The sequence below is a fragment of the Thermobia domestica genome, chromosome 5, assembly GCF_964235325.1.
Source record: "Thermobia domestica chromosome 5, izTheDome1.hap1.1, whole genome shotgun sequence".
Lineage (NCBI taxonomy): Eukaryota > Metazoa > Arthropoda > Insecta > Zygentoma > Lepismatidae > Thermobia > Thermobia domestica.
Window position 1 is genome coordinate 299350751 of NC_137458.1, and position 14168 is coordinate 299364918.

The 14168-nt window shown below is 34.4% G+C and overlaps 1 protein-coding gene across 1 annotated transcript in view; it reads right to left on the bottom strand.

Moving 5' to 3' along the window:
• Positions 1-9789: 9789 nt before the first annotated feature.
• Cds (CDP-diacylglycerol synthase) overlaps positions 9790-14168 on the bottom strand; it is a gene marked incomplete in the record, with an annotated part of 193108 nt that continues 188729 nt past the window's right edge. Inside the window, 1 exon segment of the mRNA XM_081760359.1 lies at positions 9790-12008. Within this exon segment, the coding sequence (XP_081616485.1) occupies positions 11922-12008 (87 nt within the window).

Genomic DNA, 14168 nt, shown 5'->3' on the forward strand with positions numbered 1-14168 from the left:
CTAAACGTAGATTTCCGAATGTTTGTAACGTTATTTTATTTATTATTAGTGTCAGGACGATTTTGTTACTTGCCAACTAGTCCCACATTTTTATGCTTACGGACAACCCACTTTTGTGTATATTTAATATCAATGACATGTCAATTTCATCTCCTGAATCTAAATCATTCGTATCATTAATTCCCGCTTCAGAGGAATTACTCAATACAGTTTTCCGTTCAGGTATCATTGGTCGGTATTCTAGCATCCAGCTTTATATTATCCTCTGATATTTCTCTTAGGATCTTTCTTTGTCAAAGACTTTGAAACTCGATCTGCACTGTAAACGTTTCATATGAAATTGACGCCTCTTACCCACTTTATAAATCTTGATTTAAACTCTATCCCGATGATGTTTAATATGATTTAAAATAGGAAAATAAATAAATAAACAAATAAATTAAAAAAAAAAAAAACGCGAGTAGTTCGAGAATCGATCCAGATTTCCGATTTAGTGTACAAGTGTAGTAACTGCTATGCTATCCAGTTCATGTTCTGGCCAGCGGACGATTCTACTCTTGAAAATGAAATGAAATCTTTCAGTTTTACGTCCCACGCGTATGCTCGGATGGCTAAAGACGATGGACAATTAATGAAAGGAATGACAACGAAAAGGAATTGATGGAATGAACACGTGGGAGGAAACGAAAGAACCCACAGACACAATGTTGTCCACGGACCTGGGATCAAACCAAGAACCCTTCACACCATAGGTAAGTGCTCAAACACTGAGTCACAGAAATTCCATTCTTGAGGTTGATGCTCGACGTTTGAGATCACATGGACTGTAACTCGACTTGTACAGTAAGCGACAAAAGTTCTTTCTGTTTGATGAAATTAGTTTCGTAAATAACTTCAGAATGGAAGGAAAATTTGAGAACGGTTTTCAGTAAATTAAGAAGAATGCAATTTTCTGTACATTCCAACCATACCATCATTACTCCCAAAGTAAATTTTACCAAAATGGAAAGAACTTCTGTCGCTGATTGTACAACTCAGTATCAATATTAATTAACATCTACGAGGGTTGAAATACGTAGATTGAGGAAACACCTGTGTGTTTTTGTTTTTCTCTCGACTGTTTCTATTAGAATGGCTGAGAGCCAACCTTAAGAATGAAAAGGTGGTTGGTCTGAGCACGGATTGGATGGGATAATAATTAGCCCACTGATACAGTATGCTGGTTACTAGTGTTTGATTCGTGGCCGTTCTGCTTCTTTTTCCTCTCTCTAAGTTTGAATTCACGCCAACAGAGGATACGGTGCGAGAAAAATAGATTGTTCCCTCCATTTCTAAGGTAATACCTTCACAATATTCAGTTATTTTTGTATATCAAGAATCCCGCGTTATACTACATCCGCTTTTTTTGCTCGTCTCTAGCGACGGTCGAGCTCTTCAATTTAGGACGATGAAAAATGCTCTTAATATCTGATGAAATTTTGCTGGAAATGTCTGGATACGCAAAGAAGAAACAGTTAAAATATTTACACCTAAACACTACGAGATTCTGTAAAAATTTTGTCAAAGATTCCGTTGTCTACTACAAAGGAATGAGAATAATCATATAGTCTTAGAAATTTGAACTTTCTTTTTATGTTTTTGGAATTGTATTTTTTTTCTTTTAAACTTTGGCACAATTACAAGAAATAAAAAGAAAATAATAATAATTATATAAAACTTAAAAAAGACCTTTGTTTTATGTTTCTTCATAGAAAATAATTTAGTTAACAATAAAACTTAACAATACTCGACAGTACTTTTTTTCTAATTTTTTTATGGTGTGTTCTCCAAAGTACACAGCCATTTTTACTTACAACATGCTTTCCCCCTTTTGTCACTTCTTTTTTGATTTTGCACTCATATGAATGTGAATTCTGTCATGTTGCTAAGCACCCGTAAACCTATTCTTTTAATGTTATAAGATCTATGTAAACACAACAACCTGATAATGATTTCTTTAATATATTGTGTTATATTTATGTAACAAAAAATATTTAATTATAGTGTTACATACTTTTTTTCTATTAAACCATTACAAAAAAAAAAAAAAAAGAAAAAAAAAAGGATCTTAAATGAATGAGTATAATATTATTTTACAACAATGTTTAATATGTATTTATATTTATATATATATCCTTGCTTTCTTGTTAAAAGTGATTGTGTTCTTCAAGTATGCTTATCACAGTTCTCTAACACTACCCTTTCAAATCCTTTATCCATTACTTCTGAATTGTCTCATTACACGTAACGTGATTCAATATATTTGTGAAGAACTTTGGGAGATTGATTCCTTACAGCAAATGGAACATAAGTGTTTTAATAAACAGCAGCAGTCGAAAAACATTTCTGCCTACATGCCAGATGAATAATAAAAATGTTTTTCGCGACTATTTCGAAAGCCATGGATGTAACAACGACTAAATACAATATGAGGTGTCCACAAGGAAGATTCCACTATATAATTTCATAATAAATCAATATTTTAAAAAACTCAGACCCGTAAACTTTATTTCAAAGGGACTTTCAAATGCTTCTAGCTATATTAAGTATAATTTCATAAAATCGAGTATTTTCCAAGAAACCGTCAGTTTTCGTTTTAAAGAGAAAAATTCATTTCATACATGGGAATATAAAACAAAACAATAATTTTCCAGAGAATATTTACTTTATTTTGTAGAAAAAAATGAAATGAAATCTTTTAAGTTTTACATCTCACGGTTATGCCGGCTAGGCTAAAGGAGACGGTGATGATGAGAAATGAAAGAAATGGTGGAATGAAGAAAGTAGAAGGAAACGGGAGAACCAAGAGAAAACCCACGCACACGCTATTTGTCAACCACGAATGTTTACTTGGCGCGAGTTTGGATCGAACCAAGAACCCCGTGCACCAGAGGTAAACGCTCTACCACTGAGCCACCGGGCGCTTTTTTTTGTGTGTGTAGAATTGAACATTTTTTTAAAAAAACCGACAGGAAAAACCTTTAAAGCGATATTTCACATTGCTTTTCTTTTCTTTTTTTTTTTTTTTTCTTAGCGTGGGATAGTACCACCCACAGAGGAAGAAGCAATATATTTAATTTTAACACATTTAGAGATCCTTCAACTCCAATAGAAAACTGACTACTCTAAGCATATTTTGCACACTGAAATAATGAGGTAGAAACTTTGGTGGAATGCCCCGTATACATTAATACAATTAATAAATATTCGAACATTGAGTATTCTGCAAGGGATTTTCAAAATGTATGGTCTTAATGAAAATATACCGATGAGTTGATTCTATGGACAGTCTCCCCGTTGTTTCGCATCTAATTCTCTTGAAACCGTCGACTTCTTAATTACTCATTAAGTATATGGATCAGAACTTCTCCTTAAATTCCAAATTTATTTTTTTATTCACAGCTTTCATAATAATTACAGAGGTCTACGAAGATTCAAAGCTTTTGTAATGATTTCTTTATCTGTCAAATATTTTGAAGAGAAAGACTATTGATAGTGCTTGCCCGTTTACTTCCAATTATTGATATGTTTTTTTTTTCCTTTAAATATCTAATATTCGTTTATTCTTTTACTAACTGCTGAGCGTCAGAAATATCCATATACGAGGTGCGTTAGGAAAGTAACCTCCGATTGGTCACTATGCGTGAATAGTGGGGGCAGCGCTACCATCTTTGTATAGAAGTGCGCGGTAGATCAGTCTGCATCCAGCCGTAGTAGAGTGAAGGCTGTCCGATCACTAGTTCCCATTTTGTAGCGTGTCAAAATGTGTGCTGCAATAGAAAACCCCGCCAAGTGCGAGGTGTTATACGTTTACTTACGGCAAATCAATATTCATCAGCAGCTGTTCAACGGGAACTTAGTGCCATCTATGGACCAAGTGTGATGAGTGAAGGAGTTGTTCGTGAATGGTTCGTTCATTTAAAAGTGGACGGACAAACATTCATGACAAAGAGAAGAGTGGAAAGTCATCAGTGATCACTTATGAACTCGTTCAGAAAATTGATGGAAAAGTTCGTGAAAATCGACGTTTCATAATCTCACAGCTTTCCGATGAATTTCCACAAATTTCCAAGACTGTGTTATATGAAGAAGTGACACAGAGGTTAGGCTACAGGCGGAAGATTTTTATGCTGATGGAATTTCTAAGTTAGTGCAGAGATATGGCAAGTGCTTGAATATTTATGGACACTATATTGAAAAATAGAGCCAAAAAGTAATTTTCAGATGTATATAATACATTCTTCTTATTTACTTTGGTGTTTCTTTTTTTTTTTTAACCAATCGGAGATTACTTTCCGAATGGCCTTCATATTTTAGAAAGAAAAAAGAAAAAAAAAAGGAATTTATACGTTTCTTCCGTAGACGCTTCAACTGATATACCAAGGGTAAGTTTTCCATCTCTAGAAGACGACACGACGATGAAATTTCAAATCTTAAAAATTCCTATCATGTGAAGTTAACAATCATTTCCGGAGAGGATTGTTTCTCACATCTCTCTTGAAATCATAGTTTTCATAACTTTTAGGCTTAAGAGAGAGAGTTTTTAGTTATTGCCTACATAATTAATTGCCACTCACCCTATCTCTATTGAAAACATTTTTCTTATCTATGTCCTAATAATGTGCTCCCAAGCAGTCAGCGGAAATTAGCCGTTTAATATGACTTTCGGAACAAATTCGTACCAGGATACAGAAAAGAAAGACGAGTAACTTTTGAGTTTATTTGTAAACAAAGCGCTTGTCAACTAATGTTTTGCGGAACATTTCTTATAGTTCCATTTGTTGTTTGGAATTATCACTCTTAATTTGAATGAATATATTGAATCACCCTATATATAAAATCTTTTAAAAAGATCTAACCTGATGACAATTACACGAAACAAGACATTTCTTCTGGCGTAAGTGGTTGTATAAAATCTTCCAATATTTAATGTTTCTCCCACTGCTGTACCTAAACAAATTACAGATGCTACAGGACATTCAACAGAAAAATTACTTCACGCTTTCGGAACAAATATTAAGATATTTGACTATTATTGATGTCTAATTTTACTGGTTATCTATGTATGTTAACACACACTTATATGAAACTATGAAATTTCTATCACTGTACAGATGCTACGACTAACCTAAAACAATAAAATTGATCTAGAACTAATCTAAAACAATAAACAATTGTTGAAACAATTAACAAATACACTGGGACTGGTTAACAATGAGAGGTATCTAGGATTAAAGTTATTTTTTTAATTAATTCAGCCTTGAAACGCGACAATTTGTATTAGCTTTTTACAGCTTAAGTAAACAGTAAGCTGATGTATTGATTTGAAAAAAAACAGGTAGTTTATTTATGTAATACGACACAACAAACTTTTAAACCAACACAACTTCACGCATATCTACCTTATTTTACAAAATATTTATTTCACAAATTATTTATTTAAATCAATTCTTCTTCCGAGATGTCAACTAATGTTGCGACTAGCTTTTGAAATTTTTAAAATCTTTTCTTTAATTGTTATAAGCTTTTTATTTTCTTAAAAAAAAAAATATATAAAAAAAAAGTTACAAAATTTGGAAGCATGACACGACATCCTTTCAACCTACAGGACATATTTCGACGATATTTCTCGACTTACCCTATGCCTTCTCTTTCTTTCTAGTCTACGTAATAATACTGTATTGTAACAGTCAAAGGAAAATAGTATATTTCCTTTCTTTTTCCACAGATTTCAGTTTTCTAGAAAAAAAAAAAAAAAATGACACGCAACATTGTTCACAAACAATGTTTTAAAACTGTTGGAAACACACCAACGAACTAATAATGTAGAATAAATTATGCTAAGTGAAAGATGGACGTATGCATAGTTAAAGTTTCAAAGCTCTCATAAGAAAAGGACATTAAAAAAAAAGCCTGAAATGAGCATTTTATATCAGGCAACAGACTATACAAAAGAACACTATAAGAACTGTTTTAAATTTTATATTTTATATAGTTTTAAGGTAATTCAAAAAACTCAGGAAATTTTGAAAATTAAATAATTTCATAAAACAAATTTTTAAAAAAATATTTCTCTCATTTAATAGTAAAAATAATGCCATTTTAGAATACAGGCTGTACAATTTTAGTAGCCAGTGGCCACCGGTTAATATTTGGTACCAAAATGATCACCATCCTTTTAGGCATTGATCAACACCAATGTCATCTCTCTATGTCTTACGGTTCCCGAGATATTGACCAAAAAATTTCCGATTTCGGGATATTTAAGGAGCCATATCTCGGAAACCGTAAGTCATAGAGAGATGGCATTGGTGTTGATCAATGCCTAAGAGGACGATGAATATTTTGGTATCAAATAGTAACCGGTGGCCACTGGCAAAACCAATGGCCACCAGTTACTAAAATTGAACTGTATGTATTCTAAAATGGCATATTTTTACTAGTAACTGAGATAAATAATTAAAAAAAAAAATGTTTTCATGAAATTATTTAAATTTTCAAAATTTTCCCGTTTTTTGAATCGCCCTGTATATACACACAACAAACCGTATTCAAACTTCTAATATATACCATTCACTTACTATTACTGATTGCTAAATATTAATTCACATTATTAATTATTCAAATTTGATCAAGAAAGTGAATAATAAGACCAGTTCTGTCCTATATCAGATATAATTTCGTTTAGCACAAACTCATATTAAAAGCCATAACATGAATTATTCACTTTGGACAATTTTCAGCTAAATTTTGAATCTTTTTCAACTATCTACCATTTTTTTTTTTTTAAGTTTAAATTATAGGTTATTGCCTAATGAAAACAAAATGGTAGATAGTTGAAAAAATGTTAACATTATGCTGCGAATTAAAACCTTTACAGTCGATAATTAGTAGATAAATTAATGTCAGCCTCAAATAACATTTTTTTTTTTTTTCGTCAACAGAAGTAAAATATTTTCAATCATCAAGAGTGCATCAGTAATAATGTAGTGGAAATCACCGACACAGACGCACAAAGTAAACTACTAGACACAGTATATACTGGCCCAGTACGTGACACTTCAACACCAGTTCCTTTGGACATACATGGGTACACAAAAACTGGTTATTCATGCTCTTAGAAAATACACTTTGAGAACAAATGAAAATAAAAGATAATTCGAATTATAAGTACACAATGAATCATGCTTCAGGTGGAAAGACATGGGATAAAAACAATTTTGTTCTACATTAGACATGATGTAGCTTAATAAATTTATTAAATAGTATCAATGCTGTGCCGTGGAAAATCAGCGCCCGGGGCGAGATTATACGGCGGCGTCCCCGTACGTATGAGTGAGGTCAACAGACCAGCCGCGAAGCTTCATTATGGTTGGTGCAAAGCGTAAAAAACTTTTTTTTTTTTAATAAACCCTGCTTTTTCTTGATTTTGAGCACTTTTTATTACTTTTTTCCTCTCGAATTTTGCGTCCCCTTACTTCGACGCCCGGGCCCGTTGCCCCGCTGGCTTCCCTGCCCCCCACGGCACGGCACTGAATAGTATAAATAAACTGGTTGCAGCTGAAACTCCTATTTTGAAGATGTTTCCGTGAATTTTGATTCGATAAAACTACTCATTTTATTGTCAAATGGAACAAAATGACTATAAAATTGCAAATCCCATTCGTAGATTCCAATTGTGAGAAAGCAGTTTAAAATCTTCAACTAGAAATGAAAGAATCAGCATTAAGTCCTCAACCAAAACACCGTTCTGAATAAACGCACTCTACAACATTGATGTTTGTTCACGAGGTCTATTTCACTTTCGAAATGTAATAATAATAATAATAATAATAATAATAATAATAATAATAATAATAATAATAATAATAATAATAATAATAATAATAATAATAATAATAATAATAATAAAGTTTTCTTGTGTACTTATGCCCCAAATTAAGCCAACCCAACCAAGATTCAGATTATCGCTTGTTCTTATATTTATGAGAACTAAACGTATTACAATATTTTTGCACACGTTAATCAGTCACTTTTGAAAGAAGATTCTTTCTTTTCGTGTAAATTTCTCAGTTTTCCGTATATTTTTTTTTTCTAAATTAATGCCATAAAAATTTAAACTTTTTTTTTCTAATTCAACTTCTTGAGAAATAATTAATGAATGAACTTTTGTTAAAAGAGAATCCACTCTTGAACAAGAAAATACAGTTGCCAGCAAAAGTGCTTTGTTAATAACTTCGGACCGAATGCAGGGCTATCTCGTCGATTTACGGGTCGAAATTGCACAGTTAATCATGTCGCTGAGAATTTTGTATTCAACATGAATAAATTATTTTGCACTAACTCTGACATGTTCATATCAATGATGATAATATCCCTTTACGAGGTGCACTTCGAGACATTAACCCTAGACAGTATACGTGGTGTTTTATATACCGTAAGTATACTGACTAGGGTTAATAGTATGCAATCGTAACAATGTCATACAAACTGATGGTTCAGTATCTCTTAAATATTTTGAATCACGACAGTGAATTAGAGACAATACTTTGTTAGTTCTCCTATAATAAGGGGCCTGAGGAAAATATCCCAACCCAAGGGACGATACTGACCAATTGGACCACCTCGAAAACGCGCCTCAATTCACGTCTTAGAAAAAACGTGTGTTTTATTCCGCGCATTAAAAAAAAAAAAAAAAAAAAAAAGCAAGCTTCCTTCGTCGTTAACAATTACCATTAAGGACTTCAGGTAAATTAGAGTGAAAATATACGAAAGGATTTTACAGAGAAAAACGCCATGGCACAGAATGTTGCCATTTGTTTTCATATAACGATAGAAACACTTTATTCTGATGTTCCCCCAAAATAATAATCCTTTCTCTATTTAATGTTTACATTTACCCTCGTTACCCGTAATTATCCCTCACCAAAAGTATAGTCTTATTCTTGAATGCACAGAATATAACAAAAAGTCTTTCCACAAAAGGTACGATCAAATCATTTTCCCAAACACGTCTTCCACTTGCTATACTATAAACATGAGTAACCTAAATACAACTTTCTTTTATGTGCATTATCCTTCGAGCTAGGTAAGTTACGCGTTCCATAAACCTTTACAGAACTTGAATTTTATGCAATCCTCGACCTACGTAACACGAAACACATCAATTCTCAGTTATGTAATAAATCTCGAAAATCAAACCTAACAGCGCGTATGAATATATATATATATATATATATACACAAAAATTTGTTACAATATTTTGGGATTAGATTCTTCACATCAAAATAAGAAAAAAGTTCACATGGACCTGTGATCGGAAGTGCATAGTTTGGTAGTTATAGGATGCCAAAAATATGAAAAAATTAACTTCAAAGGTCCATAGTTCCACTACTATAGGACCGATCGTCATCAAGTCAAGACATGACTGAGGAACTTGTACGTGAACTATCCAAATATTCATCCTTCAAAACCTCTGATACTTGCACAATCATTTTTCGAGAGGCTATTTAGGAGTACTTGATCACTTTCCACCTATCTGTCTAAAAATTGGTGCGTAAGTAAGTATTGAAGCACTCTTAAACATGGATATTTGGATACTTCACATACTAGTTCCTCAGTGATGTCTTAGCCCGACTACGATAGGTTTCATAGTAGTGGAGCTATGAACTGTTAATGTTCACTTGTTTCACATTTTCGGCACCCTATAACTCCGAAACTATCTACTTTTGAGCACAGATCCATATGAACTTTTTTTTTTTTTTTTTTTTTTTTAATTTTGATATGAGAAATCTGTTTCCAAAATACTGTGACACATTTTTATAACACACTGCAATGTTTTCATACTTTTATAGTTTATATGCGAGTAAATACTGCTGCGTGATGTTTCGTTTATAAAATAATATTGTGTATATAATATTGCTGTTTCTTACGTAGTTACACTTCAGCAATTTGCAAATTCGGCTTACGTTAAATTCAAATTACGTAAACCTTTACGAAGCACATTACTTACGTAAGTCGAAGAGTTACCGTACATATAAATTACATATTGCAATAATATTTATTTATATTATCTTATAAATGAAACATGACGCAGCTGTATTCGTTGGATATAAACTGTAAAAGTGTTTCATACTATATATATATATATATATATATATATATATATATATATATATATATATATATATATATATTTATGCGTTTTTTAATTTACATTTAGTGTACATTTTGTATTGCATTTTCTGTACTAAAATGAGTAATTAATGAATAATTATATACAGAGAAAGTCCCTTTGGTCGGGATCCTTTTTGGGTTAGGTTTGTGGTGTTTCATAAGGAGAAATCTTGCAAATACTGTATGTTGGTTTTTACAAAGGGCGTAAATGGCCATCTGGTATATCAGTACTTTAAATGAAAAGCGAATAGAAAAGAGAGAGAGAGAAAGACGAGTGTATTTTTCTATATTTTCGCCGCAGAAGCATGCTTTTACTATTTCAGTGATCTACTGTGCGCACTTTTGCGTTTTACGAAACATATCCATGCTCCATTCATGCTACACCATATATCGGCTAGGTCCAATATAGTTTAAACTTCTTTTCTCTGCTGCCAATGCACCTTTTCTTCAAGAGACTTTTTATTTATTTATTTATTTTTTTATTACAAACTCAGAAGCAAGGATAGGATGACCCGAAACCTGAGATGGTCTGGAGGATGACCCACTAACAACAAACCGACAAAGGGAAGGGAAAGAGAGTGGAAAACTGTTTTGTAACCCAAAGTCGAGGCATTTTTCTTGCAGCAATCGACCCTTCATAGAAAAGTTTCTTGAAATAATAGTAATATTCTTCCAGCTTCAGTTCATAGTTACGTAATAAATCTCGAAAATAACAATTGTTATGTGTCAAATATCACGTTAATATAATTATAATAACGCAATATTTGACACATAACTATTGTTATTTTCGAGATTTATTATGCAACTGTGAACTGACGTTAAGTCGCGTATTTCGTACGTCGTGGAGTTACTGTATGGAGAAGTAACTCACTTAAAAAAAAGTTGCTTCATTTTCTCTCTTGAAGTTACTGACATAAGAATATATGTGGAATGGAAAAAGCACTCTTGCTGGCGACTGTACTCTTAGGATTTTACGTTTCAATACTAACAATACATACACACACTAATTTTTTTAAAAAAATCTCACATTAAAACTTACTATAATATATGTGAAAATTCTACGTATCAATTAATTAAAACAGTTTACAAGATGTCGGACAGGATTTACATATTGTTTGTTTTCTATAAACTTAAATAATAGATTCAGATAATATTGCTCCGCTTCTTGAGATACAATTGCAGGAATCGCATGGAATGTCCATTCCATCACGTGGTATGAAATAATGATAATAATATAACACAGAAGTCACAACACATTCTGTTTTTTCTCTTTTTTCTTTTTTTAAATAACAAAGACATTCATTTTTCTCGCCATTCATTGGATTTACAAACAACTTCATTAAATATACTTAGCTGAAGATTTCTAAAATCTAAAACAAACATTCTCTCTCTTGCGCGCCAACACATTTCTTTCTAACATGTGTTAAATACTCTTAACACAACACCTAAAAAATATAATTTATAATATACATATATATCTTATATATATCTTTACTTTTCTCTCTGTTTAAAGGTTTAAATATATTTCTTTTTTCATTTTACGGATAGAATAACAACAAAAAAGACGTTATATTGTTTGGATGTAGGTTAGCTGTTGGATTGCAATTTGCGTTATTTTACAGTCACCGTTATGTGAATCTCGCATTTATGTTGTTCTGTAGCTGTATGCTCTTCTGTCCTGAAGCTTCTTTTCCTATGTCTCCTGGTTACAACTTCAGAATCCCACGAGACAACAGAGTTTCTTTCAATGTATAATATAACTGAAGCTGTTGTTCTGGTTTCAAACTATACACCTAAGGAAAATAAAGAAAAAACAAACTCAGGTTACGAAATAATGATACATTAGAGAGAATTATAATGGATATACAGAGTTTGTCCGGAAAGTAGTAGGACTGAAATTTTTAAAAACATTTATTCACAATTTTGACACATTAATTAATATTTTTCAAAATATGTCCCTTCTGCATCAACACTCCAGCGACTCTGCCAATCACAGAAGACTCCCTGGAACGCAGAAACTGAAATGCTCTTCAGCTCCCTGGTTACGACCTCTTGAATGTTCTGAATCATTGAAGGCTCTCTGGAACGCAGAAACTGAAATGCTCTTCAGCTCCCTCGTTACGACCTCTTGAATGGTCTGAATCATTGAAGGCTCCCTGGAACGCAGAAACTGGAATGCTCTTCAGCTCCCTCGTTACGACCTCTTGAATGGTCTGAATCACTGAAGGCTCCCTGGAACGCAGAAACTGAAATGCTCTTCAGCTCCCTCGTTACGACCTCTTGAATGGTCTGAATCATTGAAAGCTCCCTTGTTACGACCTCTTGAATGGTCTGAATCACTGAAGGCTCCCTGGAACGCAGAAACTGAAATGTTCTTCAGCTCCCTCGTTACGACCTCTTGAATGGTCTGAATCATTGAAGGCTCCCTGGAACGCAGAAACTGGAATGCTCTTCAGCTCCCTCGTTACGACCTCTTGAATGGTCTGAATCACTGAAGGCTCCCTGGAACGCAGAAACTGAAATGCTCTTCAGCTCCCTCGTTACGACCTCTTGAATGGTCTGAATCATTGAAAGCTCCCTTGTTACGACCTCTTGAATGGTCTGAATCACTGAAGGCTCCCTGGAACGCAGAAACTGAAATGTTCTTCAGCTCCCTTGTTACGACCTCTTGAATGGTCTGAATCATTGAAGGCTCACTGGAACGCAGAAACTGGAATGCTCTTCAGCTCCCTCGTTACGACCTCTTGAATGGTCTGAATCACTGAAGGCTCCCTGGAACTCAGAAACTGAAATGCTCTTCAGCTCCCTCGTTACGACCTCTTGAATGGTCTGAATCATTGAAAGCTCCCTTGTTACGACCTCTTGAATGGTCTGAATCACTGAAGGCTCCCTGGAACGCAGAAACTGAAATGTTCTTCAGCTCCCTCGTTACGACCTCTTGAATGGTCTGAATCATTGAAGGCTCACTGGAACGCAGAAACTGGAATGCTCTTCAGCTCCCTCGTTACGACCTCTTGAATGGTCTGAATCACTGAAGGCTCCCTGGAACGCAGAAACTGAAATGTTCTTCAGCTCCCTCGTTACGACCTCTTGAATGGTCTGAATCATTGAAGGCTCCCTGGAACGCAGAAACTGGAATGCTCTTCAGCTCCCTCGTTACGACCTCTTGAATGGTCTGAATCACTGAAGGCTCCCTGGAACTCAGAAACTGAAATGCTCTTCAGCTCCCTCGTTACGACCTCTTGAATGGTCTGAATCATTGAAGGCTCCCTGGAACGCAGAAACTGGAATGCTCTTCAGCTCCCTCGTTACGACCTCTTGAATGGTCTGAATCACTGAAGGCTCCCTGGAACTCAGAAACTGAAATGCTCTTCAGCTCCCTCGTTACGACCTCTTGAATGGTCTGAATCATTGAAAGCTCCCTTGTTACGACCTCTTGAATGGTCTGAATCACTGAAGGCTCCCTGGAACGCAGAAACTGAAATGTTCTTCAGCTCCCTCGTTACGACCTCTTGAATGGTCTGAATCATTGAAGGCTCCCTGGAACGCAGAAACTGGAATGCTCTTCAGCTCCCTCGTTACGACCTCTTGAATGGTCTGAATCACTGAAGGCTCCCTGGAACTCAGAAACTGAAATGCTCTTCAGCTCCCTCGTTACGACCTCTTGAATGGTCTGAATCACTGAAGGCTCCCTGGAACTCAGAAACTGGAATGCTCTTCAGCTCCCTCGTTACGACCTCTTGAATGTTCTGAATCATTGAAGGCTCCCTGGAACGCAGAAACTGAAATACTCTTCAGCTCCAGCGTTACGACCTCTTGAATGGTCTGAATCATTGAAGGCTCCCTGAAACGCAGAAACTGGAATGCACTTCAGCTCCCTCGTCACGACCTCTTGAATGGTCTGAATCATTGAAGGCTCCCTGGAACGCAGAAACTGAAATGCTCTTCAGCTC